General features: G+C 55.9%; 1 protein-coding gene across 5 annotated transcripts in view; it reads right to left on the reverse strand.

The window, feature by feature from the left end:
* Positions 1–733: 733 nt before the first annotated feature.
* SNX8 (sorting nexin 8) overlaps positions 734–20,972 on the reverse strand; it is a 38,019-nt gene continuing 17,780 nt past the window's right edge. For 2 of the 5 annotated variants that reach the window (XM_036106305.2, XM_078074231.1), the window contains 10 exons: positions 15,964–16,154; positions 13,423–13,540; positions 13,038–13,159; positions 11,108–11,188; positions 10,004–10,164; positions 9,308–9,440; positions 6,479–6,547; positions 2,732–2,881; positions 2,226–2,375; positions 734–898 (listed from right to left, as the gene is read on the reverse strand). In XM_036106305.2, the coding sequence (XP_035962198.1) occupies positions 788–898; positions 2,226–2,375; positions 2,732–2,881; positions 6,479–6,547; positions 9,308–9,440; positions 10,004–10,164; positions 11,108–11,188; positions 13,038–13,159; positions 13,423–13,540; positions 15,964–16,154 (1,286 nt within the window). In that variant the 3' untranslated portion in view covers positions 734–787. Of the gene's footprint in view, positions 899–2,225; positions 2,376–2,731; positions 2,882–6,478; positions 6,548–9,307; positions 9,441–10,003; positions 10,165–11,107; positions 11,189–13,037; positions 13,160–13,422; positions 13,541–15,963; positions 16,155–16,356; positions 16,694–20,972 lie in introns of those variants that run through there. The other 3 variants (XM_078074235.1, XM_078074232.1, XM_078074234.1) reach the window with 3 other exon arrangements.

Genomic DNA, 20,972 nt, shown 5'->3' on the forward strand with positions numbered 1-20,972 from the left:
CCCGGCCTCCTCTGGCCTTCCAGCCTCCAGGTGCAGTCTGCAGAGAAACGGGCGTCCGGGCAGCTGAGAGGACGGAACCGTTGCTGCACTTGGACAAACAGCACCACTTCACCCTGTCTCCGCCATCGCAGACCACCAGGCGCACATGGGTCAGAGACTGAGCGTGCACACAGGGAGGGACACAGGACACTTGACCCTAGAGACCAGGCCAGGGCCCCCATGGCACTCCCTGGGGCTTGTCCCCTGGAAATCCACACCACTGCCCCTTCTCCCTGGGGCTGGCCTCCAGGGACGTGCCAGGTACAGCCACCTCTCATCCGACACAGGGACAGTGCTGTCCTCTGTGGGCTCAGCTCATCCAGACCCTCCTGACTGCTCTAAGCCCCTGGGGGGCCCCCTGCACATGCCCCCTCCCCCCCAGCACCTGCTAGGTGGAAACCATCCTGCCACCGTGACCTCTGGGAATCAGAGAAAACCATTCCAGGGGCCCTCAACTTCTCCCCACCAGACTCCCAGGCACAGTGCGGGGGGCAGGGGGGCAGAGGCAGCTGAGCAGATCCCCATGGCCTCTGGCTTCCGTGGATGCTCAGATCATGTCCTCGGCCCTGTTCCCCAGGAGGGCAGCACCCAGACCCTGGACCCCCCCCAGCCCGGGCGTCAGCCCAACACCGGGGACCCTGTGGTGGGGGGGAAGGCAGCCGCTGTCTGAAGGGAATTAAACAGGGACACACCGTTTGGAAAGAGGTTTTAGTGAGGCCGCCGGGGCTCCCGCCCCAGGCCACTGGCACTACTGAGGAGACATGCCGTCCTGCGGGGATCTCGGCGGGGGCAGGGAACTGTTGGGTCCCGCGAAGAGGCAGCTGAGCTTGGGCTTCAGGTCGTTCCACACCTTGCTCATCTGGAGAAGAGGGAGCACAACAGGGTGAGAAACCCCCGAGGAGCCCCGTGCCACCAGACCAGACCAGGGGACAGCTGGCCCTTCCCCTCGCCGCATCTCAGCCCCTTCCTCCACAGAGGACGCCGAAAGAGAAGGAATGGTGTGCGCCGCACGCACGCCCGGTGGCCGGCAGGTGGGCTCCGCCAGGACCGGCCTCCCGGTGTGGCGGGTCACACAGGACAAGCCGCGCCAGAGAGGAAGTGGGGGTAAGACGTGCGGCAGTGCTCACTCGCACGCTGGTATCCGGCTTGAGGAGCAGACACCAGCGGCACGGGGAGGAGGGCGGCTCGGAGATCAGCCTCCCCAGACCCGAGCCCACCTGCACGGGGCCCTGCGCGGGCCTCCACCGGAGCGGGAGAGGCCCGTTCCTCTCTGGCTGACCCGCCGGGACGCTCCCCAGGGATGGGGACGCTGCAGTCCCAGACGCTTGTAGCCCATCACCCTCCGGGTCCCACGCCGATCCTGGAGGCCGAGGAGGCGCACAGCACACACCGTCTTTCAGAAACGGAAACTTGCCACAGGGATTAAACACGCCAAGGCTGGAGAGTTCTAACAGGCGCAGAGCCGGGACTGCGGCCCAGGCTTTAGGGACTCTGGCCTGAGCACGCCTACTGTGCCAGGGAGCTGCAGGTGGCCACGGGCAGACGCGCCCCCCCCCAGCAGGTGACTGTCCTGCTGGGGCTGCCACCAGGCCTTGACCCGACCCAGCACACACCACGTCAGCAGCGGCCAGCAAAGGCAGAACCACGCGGGGACCGTATACGAGTTTCTTCAAGCCTAGACACACGCCCCCTTCTAGGCTGTCTGGAGAGGGACACGCCTGTCCCCATTTGCGGAGGCACAAGGAGTCCAAGACAAGCTAGCGCCACGCGGCTCTGGGTCCTCGGGGCCAGCAGGTGTCCGCGGAGCTTGCCACGTCTCCAGCCAAGCAGAGGGCTTGTTCCCAGCAGTGCGGGAGCCACCGGCCGGAGGACACGGACCCGGGGTCTGCGCCAACCCCCGCCTTCTCTCACCGACGCCCCACCCTCTCTTCTCTCCATTCCAGGGGATGCTGCGCTTTACCCGACTCCAGAATTCCTCCAGGAGAGGAGGAACACTTCCATCATGGTCTCACGCTGCCCCCCACCCTCCAAGCATCGCGAGGACAGCTTTGCCACTGCTGTTCGCCCTGCGTGTGCGACAGCAGACATGAACCTGGCCTGTTTCCAGGCCCCGTGCTCCCGGCAATGCCGGAAGGCCGGCTGCAGGAGTGCCAGGCTCCCAGACAGCAAGGGGCTGGCCGACCCACCTCCTTGTGGCCTTGGATCTGCGAGTTGACAAAGGCCCCGAGGATGTGGGAGGTGAGGGGCAGGTAGATGTGGACCAGCTGCATCTCCTGGTGCAGGCAGTACAAGGAGAAGAAGCTCCGAAGCTCCAAGGTCTGGATGGCGTTCTCCTGCTGCGGAGAGAGGAGCCGCCCCTCGTACCCGGCCCAGCGGACGCTGCGGAGCGCCACACCAATACACGGCCCCTCCCCGAGCCCGGGGCCTCAAGCCCTTCCCTGCACCGGCGCTGAGGAAAATTCCAAGCCACTCACCCCAACCGGGCACCCCAAAGGCTCTGCTCTGGGCACCACAGGGCCGCCTGCCCATCCCCCCGCCGGCCGCACCGGCCCCAGGCAGCGACCCTCCGGAAGCTCAGGGGCCAGGCCCCGAAGTACAGCTCCGGGGCCCAGCCAGGCCAGGCCTGCTCACGGGCAGCCCAGCCGGGGCGCAGCCCCGGGCCGCCCCGCCCCCCGCCCCCCGCCAGAAGCACCTCGACGATGCGGGACTCCAGCGGCTGCGCCGAGTCGGGCTCGCGGCTCTGCACGGCGGCACTCAGCATCTGCCTCTTCGTCACGCTGTACTTGTGCAGGGCACGCTGGTGCTTGTGCAGCACGCCCTTCTCGTGCCGTTCGCACAGGTCCTGTGCGGGGAGGGCACCTGCGCTCAGCCACCAGCCAGCAGGGACCCGGAGCCACCCTCCCCCCGGGGGAGGCCGCGTGGAAAGGGGGCAGTGGGAAGAGACCAGCCAACAGACACATGCTTCCAAGTCAGCGCTGTTCACACACGAGCCCCTCCTCTTCAGAAACCGTTCCCACGCACACCCACTCACTCCACGCTCAGGAAGGAGTCGTGGAACGGAGTGGTTCCGGTGACAGGCCCCGGGTGAAACCAGGAGGGGCTGCAGTGCACATCAGCACCGCCAACCGAAAACCCACATAAACTAGGTCCTGTCCACAAGGGAAGACGCACAGGGAAGATGGAAGGTGGGTTTCCGACTTTTCTGCTGCCCAGTTTCAGGAAGCCCGTGTCCCTCCAGCAGCAGAAAGACCCACCTCCAAAAGGAAGATGCACCGGCATTTCCCTGGAGCCCTAAAATAGCCCCACTCAGGAATCTTGTGGGAAATACTGGCCACAGAACCACAGTGCTGGGATCTCGAGGGGACCTGGCTACCATCCAACTTAACAAATCCCTTCTGGAACCTTCCTCAAAGTCCTGGGCCCCCTCTCCTTGAGCTCAGCACGAAGGATTCTCTGGCTTCACAGACCATCCAGCCCATCACCGACGCCACCACGGTTCAGAAGCCAGCCCTACACAGAGCTGGAGTCGGACTTCCCAGCATCTCTGCCCACAGAAGAGGCAAGCTCCCTCCGCGCCAGGCCAGCCCCCACACATGTGTAGGGAGCGAGCATATTCTCTCTCTCTCACACACACACACACACACACCCCCCTCTGTGCACACATGTGCACATGGACACACGTGCGCACGCACACGTGTGGGAGCGTACGTATACGCCCACATACACATACAGGTGTTCTGCATACATGCACATACACTCACGTGCACGTGTGCAGTCACATACGTGTATACACTCTTACATGTACACGTGCACACACGTACATACCTGTGCTCACAATTTACACATTCACACATACTTCTACATATGCACATATACCCACATACATACACACACGTGTACGCACGTCTTAACGTGTACACACACATACACATACACACATACACGCGCTCGTGCATACCCTCACACATTCACACACATGCACATGCATACACAAATGCATGCATGCACTCATACACATACATACACATACACACATACACGCGCTCGTGCATACCCTCACATTCACATGCATGCACATGCATACACAAATGCTTGCATGCACTCATGCACACACATACACACGTGCGCGTGTACACACACATTCATACACATACACACATACACGCGCTTGTGCATACCCTCACATTCACACGCATGCACATGCATACACAAATGCATGCATGCACTCATACACATACACACGTGCGCGTGTACACACACACATACATACACATACACACGCTTGTGCATACCCTCATACACATTCACACGCATGCACTCATGCACACACATATGTGCGTGTGTACATTCATACACATACATACACGCGCTCGTGCATACCTTCACACATTCACACACATGCACATGCATACACAAATGCATGCATTCATATGCACACACATACACACGTGCGCGTGTACACACGCGCGCTCGTGCATACCCTCATACATTCACACGCATGCACATGCATACACAAATGCATGCACTCATATGCACACACGTGCGTGTGTACACACACACATACACGAGCTCGTGCATACCCTCATTCACACGCGTGCACATGCATACACAAATGCATGCATGCACTCATGCACACACATACACACGTGCGCGTGTACACACACATACACATACACACGCTCATGCATACCCTCATTCACACGCATACACATGCATACACAAATGCATGCACTCATGCACATACACACGTGCGCGTGTACACACACATACACATACACGCGCTCGTGCATACCCTCACACATTCACACGCATGCACTCATGCACACACATATGTGCGTGTGTACATTCATACACATACATACACGCGCTCGTGCATACCTTCACACATTCACACACATGCACATGCATACACAAATGCATGCATTCATATGCACACACATACACACGTGCGCGTGTACACACGCGCGCTCGTGCATACCCTCATACATTCACACGCATGCACATGCATACACAAATGCATGCACTCATATGCACACACGTGCGTGTGTACACACACACATACACGAGCTCGTGCATACCCTCATTCACACGCGTGCACATGCATACACAAATGCATGCATGCACTCATGCACACACATACACACGTGCGCGTGTACACACACATACACATACACACGCTCATGCATACCCTCATTCACACGCATACACATGCATACACAAATGCATGCACTCATACACATACACACGTGCGCGTGTACACACACACATACATACACATACACACGCTCGTGCATACCCTCACACATTCACACGCACGCACATGCATATACAAATGCATGCATGCACTCATGCGCACACATACATACACATACACACATACACGCGCTCGTGCATACCCTCATACATTCACACGCATGCACATGCATACACAAATGCATGCACTCATGCACACACACACGTGCGCGTGTACACACACATACACGCGCTCGTGCATACCCTCATACATTCACATGCATGCATGCACTCATGCACACACATACACACGTGTGTGTACACACACACGCGCTCGTGCATACCCTCATACATTCACACGCATGCACATGCATACACAAATGCATGCACTCATGCACACACACACGTGCGCGTGTAGACACATACACGCGCTCGTGCATACCCTCATACATTCACACGCATGCACATGCATACACAAATGCATGCACTCATGCACACACACATACATACATGCGCTCGTGCATACCCTCATACATTCACACCCATGCACATGCATACACAAATGCATGCACTCATATGCACACACATACGTGCGCATGTACACACACACATACACGCGCTCGTGCATACCCTCACACATTCACACGCATGCACATGCATACAAATGCATGCACTCATGCACACACACACGTGCGCGTGTACACACACATACACGCGCTCGTGCATACCCTCACACATTCACACGCATGCACATGCATACACAAATGCATGCATGCACTCATGCACACATACGTGCGCATGTACACATACATGCACATACACACATACACGTGCTCGTGCATACCCTCATACATTCACACGCATGCACATGCATACACAAATACATGCACTCATGCACACACACACGTGCGCGTGTACACACATGCATACACATACACCCGCATGTATGCATGCGTGCACACACACACCCGCCAATCTCAGACCAAGGGAAGCCAGAGGCCTGTCTGCACACCTGCTGGGGCCACAGCCCAGAACACCTGCAGAACCCGCCAGGGGGAAATAACTCTGGCAAGACTGTCTACGGCCCATCTTCCCTCCACAGCCCTGGCTTCGCAGCTCTTCGTCCACTCCTCTGGAGTCACACCCCTGAAAGATCATGGATCCTTCTCAAAAGCTCTGTCCTTGGCCAAGGAACAGCCAGACTCACTTTATAGGACTGGAGCAAATCCAAGAAGAGGTTCAATTTCTCCACCACGTCATTCTCTTCCTGTTTGCCCTAGAAAACAAGGGTGGGTGACCAACACCGAGCACCACAGGACCCACAGACCCGGCCAGGGCCCCCCATACGCAGGCCTGAGCTGGCTCTTCCCCCCACAGCCACCAGCCAGCTCTGCAGAAGAGCCCCCTTCCCACACGAAGGCCCCCCAACGTAAGGCAGGGAAGCCACAGAACCCAGCAGCTGGATGAAAACTACATCCTCAGTTCCCAAGGTCATCTGTCCACTCGTGCTTGCTGTTCCACAGCACTGGGCCTCCCAGCGTGCCAAAGCCACAGTACAGTTGGGGTTAGGCTGGCTTCCTGGGAGCCCTCCATTCTAACACTGTGCTCACAGCCACATGTCCTGAGGGCTCTAGCACAGCTCATGTCCCTCAGCCACCAACACTTGCCGAGCACCTTGCCCGGGTGTTTGCTGAACACTTCTTAGGCATTCACCAAGCACCTCTCAGGTGTTTGGTGAGCACCTCACCTCTCCCGGGTGCAGTGTGGGCTCCTCAGAGAAAAGAGCCCTTTTCACAACCTCTAGAGCTCCAGCTATGGCTCAGCATGAAAAGCTCACCTCGGAAACCACACAGCGGACTGTGTCGAGGGTGCAGCCAGAAGGCAGAAGATGGGAAGAAACGAGGAGGAGGAGTCTGACCGGGTTACAAGCACTGCCCTGGGAACCAGGGCTCCTGCCCAGGTCCTGCCAGCAACTCAGGGGACCCGGGACTCATGCCTGCCGAGCTCAGAGGTTCCAGGCCACTCATTCCCACACCCACAGCCAAGACTCGAGCCAATAAGGTCAAAGGAAAATAACAGGCATGTTCCAGGTCTTCTAAACCCAGAAGGAAAACACCAGAGGTCCACAGGTGCCCTGCTCCCGCCTGACTGGGCGGAGGGGCACAGGAGGACGGAGGTTCCTCGGTCTAGCAGCAGGTCACGTCACTGGCTAGGTCCCAGTTCTCGTTCAATGCCACACAAGACCCCAAACCACCACCTGTCAGCATGGAAAAAACAGCCCCCTCTCAGTCTCCGTTGTCCCGCTGGGATATAGTGACCTGGGGCCCCTAACAGGTGTTGGGGAGAATAAAACCAGGGTGTGTGGAAACAGAGTTAGGAAAACCAGCCCCTGGGTGTCTTTCCTCGTGCAGTGAGAGTGAACAGAACCCCAGCTGTGCTGGATGAAAGTCCTGACAGTCGTTTGATCCAGTTTCACATTAAAACTATATTAATTTCACTTCAACGTGAAAACCACGAGGAATAGTCAGGAAGTGGTACTTCCTCAGACATCACATTTCAAAGCAGCATCCGCCAGCTATCAGAGAATCTCAGAGCTTGGGGGTCAGCTTCAAACTATGAACTTGCACCACATCAGAAGCCTGAACCCTCTCTCTCTCTTCAAAGGCAGAAACACAGCATCCAAACCTCAGTCGGAAAACACGGGAGATGACAGAGTCAGGAGTTTCTGTTCTGCGGGACGCCTGGGGATTCACGGTGCACCCCACGCGCTCTCCCACCCCTGCCATGAGGCTACCTGTTGAACTGGGAGCTGTGTGGGCCCAGGGCCTAGGTCCTTGCAACCAGGACAGCTTCAATTTTAGGTTTTAAAATGAGCTTTGAGGAAAGTCCAACAGGTTCCATGAAAAGTGTCCGAATGACCTCATCCAGCCCTTGCTTCTCACGGACACGAAACAGGCCCAGGAAGCAACATAGCCCGAGCACAGGCCCAGCACAAGACACTAGCCGAATGCAGAGCAGGCTGCCTCTCTCTGCAGCCGCACCTGCAACAGCACAGTGCCGGTCCTCCCCGCGGTGGACACGTGGGCCCCTGGCAGGCCTGGGGGGGACTGGGCCCGGCGCCAGTTCTGAGAAATGCCAACACCCTACACTCAGTTTCTAATGGGAACACACAGGCACCGGGACCACAGAGGAAGAAAACCCAGGACTTTCCGTACCAGCCAAGATCAAATTTCCTTTTTGGAACTTAGAGACGTCCTGGGCCTCTGAGGGCCCCACCTTGAGCCTGAAAATCCCCCAGCTCCACGGTCGGAGAGTCCACCACCGTCGCTGTGTTCTCCAACCTGCTACTAAGGAGCTTCGAGCGTCAGACAGGCAGCAAGTCCCTTCACAGGTACACCATTTTAATTTATTTACTACCAGCCTACAGACCATTTCCCCAAGAACCAGGCCACAAACGCTCACCCTCAAAGTCACGCAGGGGTTTTATAGCATAAAAGCATCCAGATGAGCCTCTCCGTCTGCCAGTAAACTGTGGACCTTCAAATAGATCCCCAAGGACCACAAGGCCCCTGCGCGTGCGGCAGAAGCATTTCTGGAGGCTAACTGGGTCTCTGCAGGGAATGGAGATGGGGCTCTCTCAGGGCTCTGGAGTTTACTTACTGTCCTGGTAAGTTATTGAGAAACCAAGTACTTGCTGACTAGGATAGCAAAGTGGGAACTACCTGGTCCACCCAAGAAGCATCCGGGGAAGTCCGAGATTACATTTTCAAGGACAGATTACAGCTTCTCATCTCAGCAAAATGAACCTTCAAAGGACCAGCACCCAGTCTCTTTGTCATGGGCAACCATCTTCAGAGCGTCAGGGGCTCACAAGGAGCCACTCGGAACACATGGGGACATGCAGTTCCAACCGAGACCAGCACCCACTCACTCCAGACACAGGACTCCAAAGTCCACGTACAAAGATGTCCCCGCTTCCGTTCCCCAGGGACAGGTGCTCTTCAGAACGGGCACCGAGCACAACAACGTCACTCACCTGCTGGGCAGCTTTGTCAGCAAGCAGTGCAAATTCAACGGACAGGCCTCTCAGCGCCTGTTTAAGGGACCCCCACGTGCTGCTGTTCAGAGAGGCCCAGGAGGGGAGCGGGGTCGTGTCAGACCCCAAAGCACTAAGGGAAAAAGAAACAGAGGAGACAAGACACTCAAGGCCTGGGAGCTGAGCTGGCCGTCCAGCATGACATGTCGTCCCAGGGCAACCTCTGCCACGCGAAGAGCGGTCGCTGGGGACATCTGAGCATCTGTCAGAAAGCCAGGACCTCAGCCCCCGCCCCAGGCCTCCTGAGCCAGTTCTGGTCAACAAGCCCCCCAGGGATGGGTGTGCACACGTGGGCTCGCGAGGCAGAGTTCTCGAGACTGAGGAGGAGGGTGCAGTCCTGGCTGACCGTCCACTGCCCCTCCACACAGAGGCGCGTGAACAGTTCGGGCCGTCCTTTTCCAGTCTAGTCCTGACAGCAGGGAAAACGCCGTGTGACCGACTGGCACACATTCGTGTGTTTAGGGATCCACCCTTCCCTGCCTAAATTCCCCCAGTTGTCTTCTTCTAAATTCCATAACCCATTTCCCCAGCCCTCTCCTTCGCCCTCTAACAGTGAAACTGGTCAGAACGGGCGTCGCTGTAGTAAAACGCCTTCTGCCACCAAGTCTGCAGACCCCCCCCCGGCGGGGCACCTGCCTCAGCTCCTTCCCGAATACGAGAAGGTCAGCAGCATTGTCGACGGCCCTCGATGCAATCCGCTCAGCCCGGTCGCGAAGCCTGTGGAAGCTGTTGCAGATGTTCCGAATGAGCTCCCGGCTGACGGCTAACTGAGTCTGGATGTCGGCCGGGAGGAAGTCCTGGCAGGGAGGACAGCAAGGCCACGCATTACTGGCCGTGAAGGGCCTTCTGGAGACGACGCCCATCAGGACAGGGAAGAAGCCCGGTGACAGAGCAGCGTGTGGGCCCAGACGCCAGGCCACGTGGGGCCTCACGGGACCTCCCTTCTTGTCCAAAAAAGAAACAGAAACCAACATCACACATATACCACAAACACTAAGCTGAGTGGCCCCAGGAGATGGCGATTCTAGCGTCCACTGAAAGCGGATCCAACTGGAGGTCCTGCCAGAACGCACACTCCGATAATAACCCTCACGCTCAAAGTGACTCTCCGCATGAGGGCAAGGCCTCCGGGAGGCCGCATGTCTCCCCCAAGAGTCACTTTTTACCAGCTTAACTATTAACTACCCAGTAACATGAACTACTCTTTAACATTAACTACATAACACTTAGAAAACAGGAAGCTTAGGGAATGGAGTGGGCACGTGGGCAGCAGTCCGTACTTCCATACGGAGAAGCACTTTAAGAAGGAAAAGGAAAAAGCTACCCAGTAGCCGCCACAATCCTCTTTAGAGAAAGAAGAGATGTGCTAAATTTTACAATAAACCAATGCAACACTCCCGTCCCCTCTGAAATCCGAGAGGCTAGTGACCCAGCGGGAGTCCACCTGAATCACAAAGCCTCGGAGATGTGGCAGGAGAGCTGGCCGGCTTCTGTGGCCAGACCATGTTCAGCCCCCTACGGGTGGGCTACTCTGTGGTCTGGGACCTTGGCAGCCTCTCGGGGCCCGTCTCCCCATCTGTGAAGTTGGCAGGACACCGGCTGTGTGTCCGAGCAGGTGAAAGCAGGTGAAATGAGGAAAGCATGCGGCGGGCCTCAGCGTCATCCCCAGCACGCGGTCAGGCATGGGGACAGGCGGTCACTGCCTGGACCGGAGGGGGCGCGTCACGACGAGCAAAGTACCTTGGCCCGAGGAGCCAGCTTACAGTTCATGAATTCATCTCCAACACACTGAGCTGATTCCTTTAACTTGTTCTGCACGTCCTGCAAAAGGAAACAGAACAGCCAGCTCTACCAAGCTGCAGAACAGTCTGTATGAGACCGAGGAGGTCAGCAGGAGGCAGGAGGCAGGCCTTCCTCAAGAGGAACGTGCTCCCATAGGAGGGCTGTCACACAGGCATCCCAGAACATCTCGTCACTGTGTCTCCCCGGACTTCTTCCCATTGACCTTAACCTTTAGGGTGGCTTTCCACAGCCAGGAAAGCCTGACTTAACAACACCGGCACCGCAAAACCTCCAGCCCCAGAGGGCAGCTCTCTCTCCAGAAACACAGGAACTCCATCCACAGAGCAGAAAGGACCTCCGTGCCACAGACGTCACATCCTGGTAGGTCCCACCACGTGGGGCACAGAGACGAGCTGAGGTCTCCTCCTTCCTTCAGACAGACCCACAGGACCCAGGCCCACAGAGCCCCAGGAGGGCCGGTGGGCAACACACAGGCCTCCTTGGCAAAGCCATGTCCAAGACCGGGACCCACAAAGAGCCACGGGAAATAGAGGCAGAGAGCCTAACCTGCAGCTCTTCATGAGTCAAGGAGTTCTAGAATTTCAGAGATGCTTGAGGATCATCTGTCCTAATTTTCTCATTTTACCAGAGGAAACGGAGTCAGGGAGGTCCCAGGGACAACCCCCTATCTGCGTGAGGGCAAAGGGTCAGAGGAGCGTCACACCAGGACGGGGACGCCACCCAGCTCTGTGCCGTGTGTGCAGCTGCCAGGCCCCCCCGCACTCCTCCCTGGCAGTAAAGACCCCTGCACTGAAGGAACCTGTCCGCCCAGGGCTCAAAGGCCCACACTCCCAGCTCAAGGGCAGACGGTCACAACAAGCGTTCACGGAGTGCCTGCTTCACGTCCCGTAAGAGGGGCGTCTGAGCTAGCAGCAGGAAAGCCGTCTCCAGGGGGCCCCAGGCCCCTCGGCCTCACAGGGTGTCTCTGCCTCGGCGGCTCCGCGATCTGCGTCCTGCGGTGGGAGAGGGTGGGACTGAGCCCCCCCAAGTCCCTGCTCAAGAAGGGCTTCCCTCGGACAGAAGATGACCCATCTGATTCCACGGGTAAAGCGGCCTCATTGGAGCCCCTGCCCCCACCCCTCTCCCTAGGCGAGCAGGCTGCCCTTGGGACAAGGCAGGGACGTCCTCCCCAACCGGGAACAAGGGCTTTGCCTCGCTCCCCAAGGCTAACACACACAGCATAACAGCTGACAGACACGGCCGCCTGGTTTCTAACAGAAATTAACGTCCACGGGACACAGTGGGTCTACCCTGCAGCTCTGGGAGAAAGACTCCACTCAGTCTTCCAATGGCACATCATCAAAGTGGCCTCATTTGTTTTCCGGGAAACACCCATAGCAATCTGGGGTCTCCGGCACTTCCGTAACCCTCCCAAGCAAAGCCTTCAGGGCGACAGTGCTCAGAACCTCCAGCTGACACACCGAATCCTGCCAAGCCAAGGATGCCTCCTGACATCACAGCCCCATTATCTGGGAAGGAAGTAAATCTCACTTGGGGCAGTCACGTGAGCAGGAGACTCCGTCAGGGCACCCAAGCCAAGGAGAGCAAGACAACAAGCAAATTTAAGAATGCCAGGCAAGGGCGCCTGGGTGGCTCAGTCGGTTAAGCGACTGCCTTCGGCTCAGGTCATGATCCCTGGGTCCTGGGATCGAGCCCCACGTCCGGCTCCCTGCTCGGCGGAGAGCCTGCTTCTCCCTCTCTCTCTGCCTGCCTCTCTGCGTGCTTGTGCTCTCTCTGTGTCAAGTAAATAAAATCTTTAAAAAAAAAAAAAAAAATGCCAGGCAGCGTAGGGAACCTCAGGCCCCACCTGCGACAGTGAAGTACTCACAGGGCCACTGAAGGACAGGAACAGCCGGAGGGCCACGTCCTCGGAGAACGGGGGGTGCCGGGCCACCAGGTTAATGAAGCGCCTCAGTGCCCTCCGCCGGGCCTCGATGAACTCCCGGTCGGCTGCGGGCAGAGAGCATGGGGTCGGCAAATAGGCTGGGCAGCACCCCCACCCCAGCCCCCGCAAACACGCTCGGGTGCAGAAATCTGCCAGGAAAAGCATGGGTCCCTTTTGTTTGAACCAACAGTGATCCACCTCTTGCGGACCCCCGACAGGCAAGATGGGCACTGCTCACTGTGAAGGCGCAGGGTGGTTGCACTCCCGCCCCCCCGGCCGACCTGGCCTTCCTGGGCACGTCCCTTGCCAGCCAGCCCCCCAGCTTTACCTCCCAGCACTCTCTTGGGCGGCAGGGCCGGCACCATGCGGTAGGGGAACTTCTGCAGCAGCATGTCGTGGAGAACCACGAAGTCATTGTACCGTCTGTACACAGAGGCCCTGAAGCGCTGCAAGAGAACGGAGGGCCCCGTGCTCAGACGCCAGACACCTCCCCTGCCCCCGACTCCCGCCACCAAGCGGAGCCCGCGGGAGCGCTGCGGCTGGGGCCTCACCCTGCCTCGCCAGGCTCTACCGAGGACAAGCCCCGTCCTCCCCGGCGGCACGCTCCCGGCTCCCACCGCTGCATGGCGCGAGCGTCCTGCCCCGCCACCCGTCACTCGGGCTCTCCTGAAGACCCCGGACTTCCGGCAGGAGGCTGCGCCCGCACAGCTGGACCCACCCCCCATTAAAGGCAGCCGGTGCGAGCGATGCCCTCTTCACTGCGTCCCACGGGCGCCCTCCCGAACGCGGTCACCCAGCGCCGGCGCGACAAGCACGAAGGCCTCCTGGGAGAGTGCCGACCGTCGTGGCAGACCAGACACCGCCCAGAAGGCCAGACAAGTGGACGTCGGACGCCCGTCACGGACAGACCCGCGGGCTCGTGAGCACCAGCCCCCACGCGCAGAGAAACCCGACCTGGCTCCATGTCCAAGCTCACACGACATGCGCGTATGAGCATCGGTCCCGGAAATCGCACACACTGTACTGCTTGTAAATAACGCTGCTCAGGGACAGCAGCCAGTCTGACCCCGACGACCGGACGCCCTGGGGACGCAGAGCTGTGCACACAGCACAGGAGGGCCGGCTGCCAGGGGCTCGGGGCAGAGGGATGAACAGGTGGGACGCAGGGGACCTTCAGGGCCATGAACACTGTGGGACACGTGGCGGGGGATACCAGCTGTCACCGTCCAGACCCACAGAATGCGCGCCCACCCAGAGGGACCCTCGCACCGACCGTGGTCTCTGGGTGACGACATGTCCACGTGGGATCACCGGTCGTGATAAATGCCCCGTCTGGGGGACACTGATCATGGGGCAGCCTGTCCTGGGGGGGAGGGGGGCAGGGGGATATGGGAAATCTCGGTTCCTTCCACTCAATTCTGCCGTGAACCTCAAACTGCCCCCCAAAATATAACGTCCATAAAAAAAACCATAAGCTCTACGAGAGCCACGAAGGCAGGCGGCCGCCCTGCGGGGACAGCACACGGCGCCACGTCTGTACCCACCGCGGCCTCGGGTGAGCGGGGTGCTGCTGGGGCTGGGGCAGCGCATCCCGGGAGGGCCCGGGCAGAGCGGGGACAACAGACGTCCTGAAGGAACGGGGCACCTGAACAACACGGGAAGGGCCAGCTGCCAGCGCCGTACAGGGGAGGGCAGCCCCCGATGCTCGGAGCCACCACACCCTGGACCGCATCCCGGGCCGCGAGGCCGGAAGGAGACATGCCCGCGCCGGCTCCAGCCCGCGGAGGAAGGGGCTGGGCCCCCCTGACCCGCCCTCGCCCGGGGAGCAGCACCCACAAGCGCACTAGAACAAAGCTGACTCGCCGACTTCAGTCTCTGCAGCTTGAGAACACCTTGAAACAAAAATCCTGTGACTGCCGATTCCCACAGCACACGCACACAGCCATTCGGTTCGGAAAACGTGCTTCCTCCCCGGGATGACAGAGACTCTTCCAAGCGAAGCCCCACAGCGGCAGGACTCTGCGCGCCCGCGGGGCCCTGCTCCGCCTGTCCTTGTGTGGCCCCCACTGACACAGCGGGACTCCACAGGCCCAAGGATGCTGTCGGCTCATCGATGACTTAATCCTCGGTTTCCGAATAAAAACTACCCCCAGGATCCATTCTAACAGCACCAGGATATAGAAAGAGAACGGAGGGGCGCCTGGGTGGCTCAGTTGGTTAAGCGACTGCTTCGGCTCAGGTCATGATCCTGGAGTCCCTGGATTGAGTCCCGCATCGGGCTCCCTGCTCGGCAGGGAGCCTGCTTCTCCCTCTGACCCTCCCCACTCTCATGTGCTCTCTCTGTCTCAAATAAATAAATAAAATCTTTAAAAAAAAAAAAAAAAGAAAGAAAGAGAACGGAGGAAGGGACGGAAGATTAGCACTGCGGATGCCACCCTGTCTCCGCACAGACGCACAGCCGGGTGCCCAGCGCCTCCTCGACTCCGGGATCGGGGGGGCCCCTGACAGCGCGGGCAGCGTCCTTAGTGGGGATGAGATGGGACACACACCAATCCTGCCCTCCGAACGGGACCCGAAGCCCATACTCTACCCTCAGGGATTTCCCACCACTGCAAAACCACATCAGGCTGGCCCGCTGCCGCGGTGTGTGCCCTGCAGACTGGATAAGCTCCTCCGAGCAGCATCCCAGCATAGGGATGGGGGGGAGGGCAAGCTATGGAAACATGTGTTGGGTGGCTTGGCTCTCGGCGTCCAGTTTTGGATCTTCCCTTTAAGCCCAGCACACGGATTCTCTCTGCGGCCCTTCTCCCCCTCAGGCCACCCCCGCCCCGCCTCGTCTCCCAGCAGGCACACCCCGTTTACCCCTCACCTGGCTGGAAACCTCGTATTCCACATGCTTCAGGAAGAGGCCCTTCTTCTCGGGAATGAGCTCCACCTGCACGGTGTCCCTGGCCAGCAGCTCCTGCAGCGTGTACGACAGCAGCAGCGGGTTCCCCTGCGGCATCTGCATTCGACTGGGGTGTGGGTCCCTCCGCTCGCTGACCTGGGGCGTGGGCAAGTCTGGAGAAGGGAAGGCGAATGGCCAACAAAAACAGCTGCTCAGAAAGTGGAGGCTGCCACCAGCCAGCCCTCCCTCCACCGTGTGCTCACTCAGCACCGGACTGTGGCCACATCAACCCCCTTCATTCATGCCGCGGAGCTAGTGCTCAGGGGCACCTCCTTCTGCTCCTAACAATCACCACGCCGTGATGTGTCCACCCACCTATGAATCAGCAAATACACCCGCAGATCCAGGACCAGTCGGATCTAGTTTTCAACTTGGACAGAAAAAAAGTGAACTATTTACAAGTTTCATGGAAAAGAGCCCTCCTTTTCTCTAGAGTCCAGAAGAAGGTTAGAACTAAAGAAAGAGCCATATAATTTCTCTGTCCCACTGTTTTTACAGTGAACACACATTACTCCGTGTGCCAAAACATTCCAATTCCATGTAGGTAAAAAACCTACATGCTTGCTTAGAGCTAGGATTCCCAATCACACAAGTCAAAGAATCATACCCTCAAACCTCAGCTTCCCTACAGATAAGGAGTCACCCACACCTCACTCACAGAGCAGCAAAGGGCAGATCAGAGAGATCACAGGCTAATAAATACGGAAGTCACATTAAAAAGTCTGTTTGGGGGGGTGCCTGGGTGGCTCAGTCGTTAAGCGTCTGCCTTCGGCTCAGGTCATGATCCCAGGGTCCTGGGATCGAGCCCCGCATCGGGCTCCCTGCTCCGCGGGAAGCCTGCTTCTCCCTCTCTCGCTGCGTCTCTCTGTCAAATAAATAAATAAAATCTTTAAAAAAATAAAAATAAAAAAAATAAAAAGTCTGTTTGGTTTTTAGTACAGAAAGTTCTAAAGAAAGTTCTTTTTGGTTAAAAAACATAGTAAAGTTAAGGTACCCCACAGAGGGAGAGGGGGTCTTACTCTAACCAACACTGCTATAAATAACCACAACAAAATGTAGATTTCTTTCCTCTTTTTTCCAAATTTTCTACAACGTGGTTGTATCATTTTTTATGATTTACTTTTTTTTTTTTTTAAGATTTTATTTATTTATTTGACAGAGAGAGACACAGCGAGAGAGGGAACACAAGCAGGGGGAGTGGGAGAGGGAGAAGCAGGCTTCCCGTGGAGCAGGGAGCCCGTGTGGGGCTCGATCCCAGGACCCTGGGATCATGACCTGAGCCGAAGGCAGACGCTTAAAGACTGAGCCACCCAGGCGCCCCCATGATTTACTTCTTAAAACAACACTTCAAAGTAAGATTGTGGTTTATATTCTAAACAGAATTAATGACGAGATTATTTTCATCTGTGAAATTACTCAGCATTTTAGAATTTAAATGTAGTTGCCTTTAATTGACCTTAAAGCTTAAGACAGAAAATAAAGCAAGGCCTTAATGCTTACTTGAGAACCCCAAGGGCCTCATAAAAACTCCACACAAAAACTCAGTACTGCGTTCTCTAAAGCAGTAAGCTCCCAAGTGAGGGCACATACCCTAGGGTGAAAACCATCCACAGGGTGCAGGAAGAAAACAGAAGCAAATCTAGTTGTATTTTCATCTCTCGTTTTACACTTTACATTCCTGTGACATCATTACATACATAATACAGTAGTACAGCTCATGCATGTAACTCACTAAAACTTGTACCGTGTAGATGCAGATGCACACGTGTGTATGGTGTACGTGAGTGTGAGGTGTATGTGCATATGCGAGTATGTGTGCACAAGTGAGTGTATATGTGTGTGTGCAGAAGGGAGCGTGTGCACGTGTGTGTGTGTACGTGGGTGTGTGCGCGCATGAGTGTGACTATACGTGTACACAGGGAGTGTGTACATGTGTGTGCATGTGTGTAGGAGTATACATGTATATGGGGTGTGTACATGTGTGTAAGTGTAAATGTGCAAGTGTGTGTATATAAGCCTGTATGTGAGTATGTATGTCATGGGTGTGTACATGTATGTGTGTACATGTGTGTATGTGAGTATGTGTGCATGTATTAAGAGTCCCCAATATCTTAATGGCCAAAATGTGGAGACCACAGCTCCAGAAGGTTCTCCCATCCTAATAACCCAGCCCCCTTCTGTGTAAAAATATTTTGATGGCCTTAAACTGTGTTTACCCAGTCTCTTTAGGGACCACATGTACTCTGGGTCAACGAGCCAACAAGTGTTTCTCAAGCACCCACTTGAGTACAGCCACGAACAACGCAGGGTCACTGAGCTCATTAATAAACATTAAGCACACGGCTACGGACGGTCCCCAATGCTGGGCACAATCCGTGAGGATCCAAACTCCAGGGCGAATGGGAATCCCACTGTGACGTAACTTTATGAGCACCGTGATAATGAGAGAGGGGCCCCGACGCAGCGTCTGAGCACCAACTCCGGGGGATGCATCCCAGCTGCTGGGGGCCGGGCACGCAGAACGGCCTTAAGGAAAGCTTGCCAAATGACTATCTGCTGCTATTTACTGCATTTTCAGGAGTGAAAAGTAGCATGTCTGGGAAAACAAAGTCTTGTGTAACTAGAGCACAGAATATGTGGAATGACAGGAAAAAGTGAAGCAAAAAGGTAACAGGGGAAGAATATTTTTATCAGAGAAAAGATATGCAAATACATGTATCTGAGGAGGAACTTATATCTGGAATACATAAAAAACTCTTAGAACACAGTAGAAATAAAAACAGACAACCCAATTTAAAAATGGGCAAAGGATTTGCATAGACATTCCCAAAGATATACCAGTGGCCAGAAAGCACATAAAAAGATGCTCAACATCACTGACCGTCATGGAAATGCAAAGCACAGCTAGAGTAAGATACCACCCACTGTGACAGCTCTAATTTAAAAAAAAGAAAAGGACTAGTTAACATTGGCCAGGACGCGGAAAAGCCTCACACATGCTGGCAGAGGCTGGCCTCAAGAACAGCCTGGCACGTCCTCACAACATGAGGCAGAGCCCCTCTGTGAGCCCACAGTTCCACTCCTAGAAGTACACCTGAGACGTGAACATGGATGTCCACACAGAGACCTGTAGACAAACATCCATGGCAGCACTGTTCATGGGAGCCAGAGAGCGGAAAAACCCAAGCGCCCACCAACTGTCAGGGAATAAATAAAAGCGGCTTATCCGTACAATGGATTATTAGTGGCCGTACAAAGATTCATGCTATAAGATAGATGAACCTTGAAAACATGACGGTAAGTGAAAGAAGCCAGGCACAAGGACCACATACGGGATGAATCCGTGCAAACGTACAGAAACAATGCATTCGGGTGCCTGCCTAGGCCTGGGGGTGGGGGGCAGTGACGGGAGAACTGGAAAGTGAGGACTAGAAAATAAGGGGTTTCTTTGGTGGGTCATAAAATGCTCAAGGCAAGGGATGCACCACCCCGTGAACATGCCAACACTGCTATGTTGTGCACTTTGCATGACTGAAGTGTATGGAACACAAACGAGAGCTATGAATGCCTTACACATAAAAGGCGAGGGCGCCTAGGTGGCTCAGTCGTTAAGCGTCTGCCTTCGGCTCAGGTCATGATCCCAGGATTCTGGGATCGAGTCCCACATCGGGCTCCCTGCTCGGCAGGAAGGCTGCTTCTCCCTCTCCCACTCCCCCTGCTTGTGTTCCTGCTCTCGCTATCTTTCTCTGTCAAATAAATAAATAAAATCTTTAAAATAAATAAATAAAAGGTAAGCGACACGGGTAAGTGGCAGAGTAAGAACCTCCAAAATCCTCCCTTCGACAGAAGCAAAAATGGTCAGAACCCACTTTTTCAGAACACTGGAAATTGAAGATGTGTGGCAAGCCAGGGTATATTTATTGATGCGATAATTAGTTAAAATGAGGCCATATTGGGGGCACCCAGGTGGCTCAGTTGGCTAAGCATCTGCCTTTGGCTAGGTAATGATCCCAGAGTCCCAGGATCGAGTCCCATGTCAGGCTCCCTGCTCAGAGGGTAACCTGCTTCTCCCTCTCCCTCTGCCTCTCCCCCTGCTCTTGCTCGCACTCTCTCCCTCAAATAAATTAAAATCTTTTATAAAAAAAAAAAAAAAAAACCAGGCCATACTGGAGTAGGCAGGCCCTCAATCCAGTATGACTGGAGTCCTCATAAGAAGAGGGAGGACCACATGAGGACCCCAAGACACCCGACGCAGGGGTAGGTACACGACCGCAGAGGCAGAGACTGAAGCCATGCAGCCACAAGCCAAGGAATGCAGAGGGTGGCCCGCCAGAGCCAGACTCTAGAAGCGGCAGGAAGGGACTCTCCACTATGGGGTTCGGAGGGAAAGCAGCCTTGCCCACACCTGGATCTCAGACTTCCGACCTCCAGGGCTGTGAGACATTATTGCTGTTCCAAGCCACCCAATTTGTGGTGCTTTGTCATGGCAGCCACATGACACCCACACAAGTAACTTTACAGAATTCATTCAGAGAGATTGTTAAATAAAGTCAACAATGAGCAGCAACACCTTGGGGAGGGAAGAAAATCTGATTTCAGAGTTGCCACACTGTATTATTTAAACTGTCCAGTTTACAACTAAAGTTTGTAAGACATGCAAAGAAACAAGAAAGGATGGCCAAACACGGGGAAAAAAACCACCACCAGAAACCGTCCTCAAGGAGGGCCAGGCATTGGACTCATTCAACAAAGACCTTACATCAGCTGTCTGAAATAGGTTCCAAGAACTAAGAGGAACCATCTCTAAAGAACCAAGGGAAAGTAGGGAGAACCAGGTCTCAGCAGCAGAAAATATCGATACACAGAAGTTGTACAAGAGAAGCGGATAAAAATTCTGGATCGGAGAAACTCAATAAATGAAATGAAAAATT

This window comes from Halichoerus grypus, chromosome 6 (genome assembly GCF_964656455.1).
Source record: "Halichoerus grypus chromosome 6, mHalGry1.hap1.1, whole genome shotgun sequence".
Classification (NCBI taxonomy): domain Eukaryota; kingdom Metazoa; phylum Chordata; class Mammalia; order Carnivora; family Phocidae; genus Halichoerus; species Halichoerus grypus.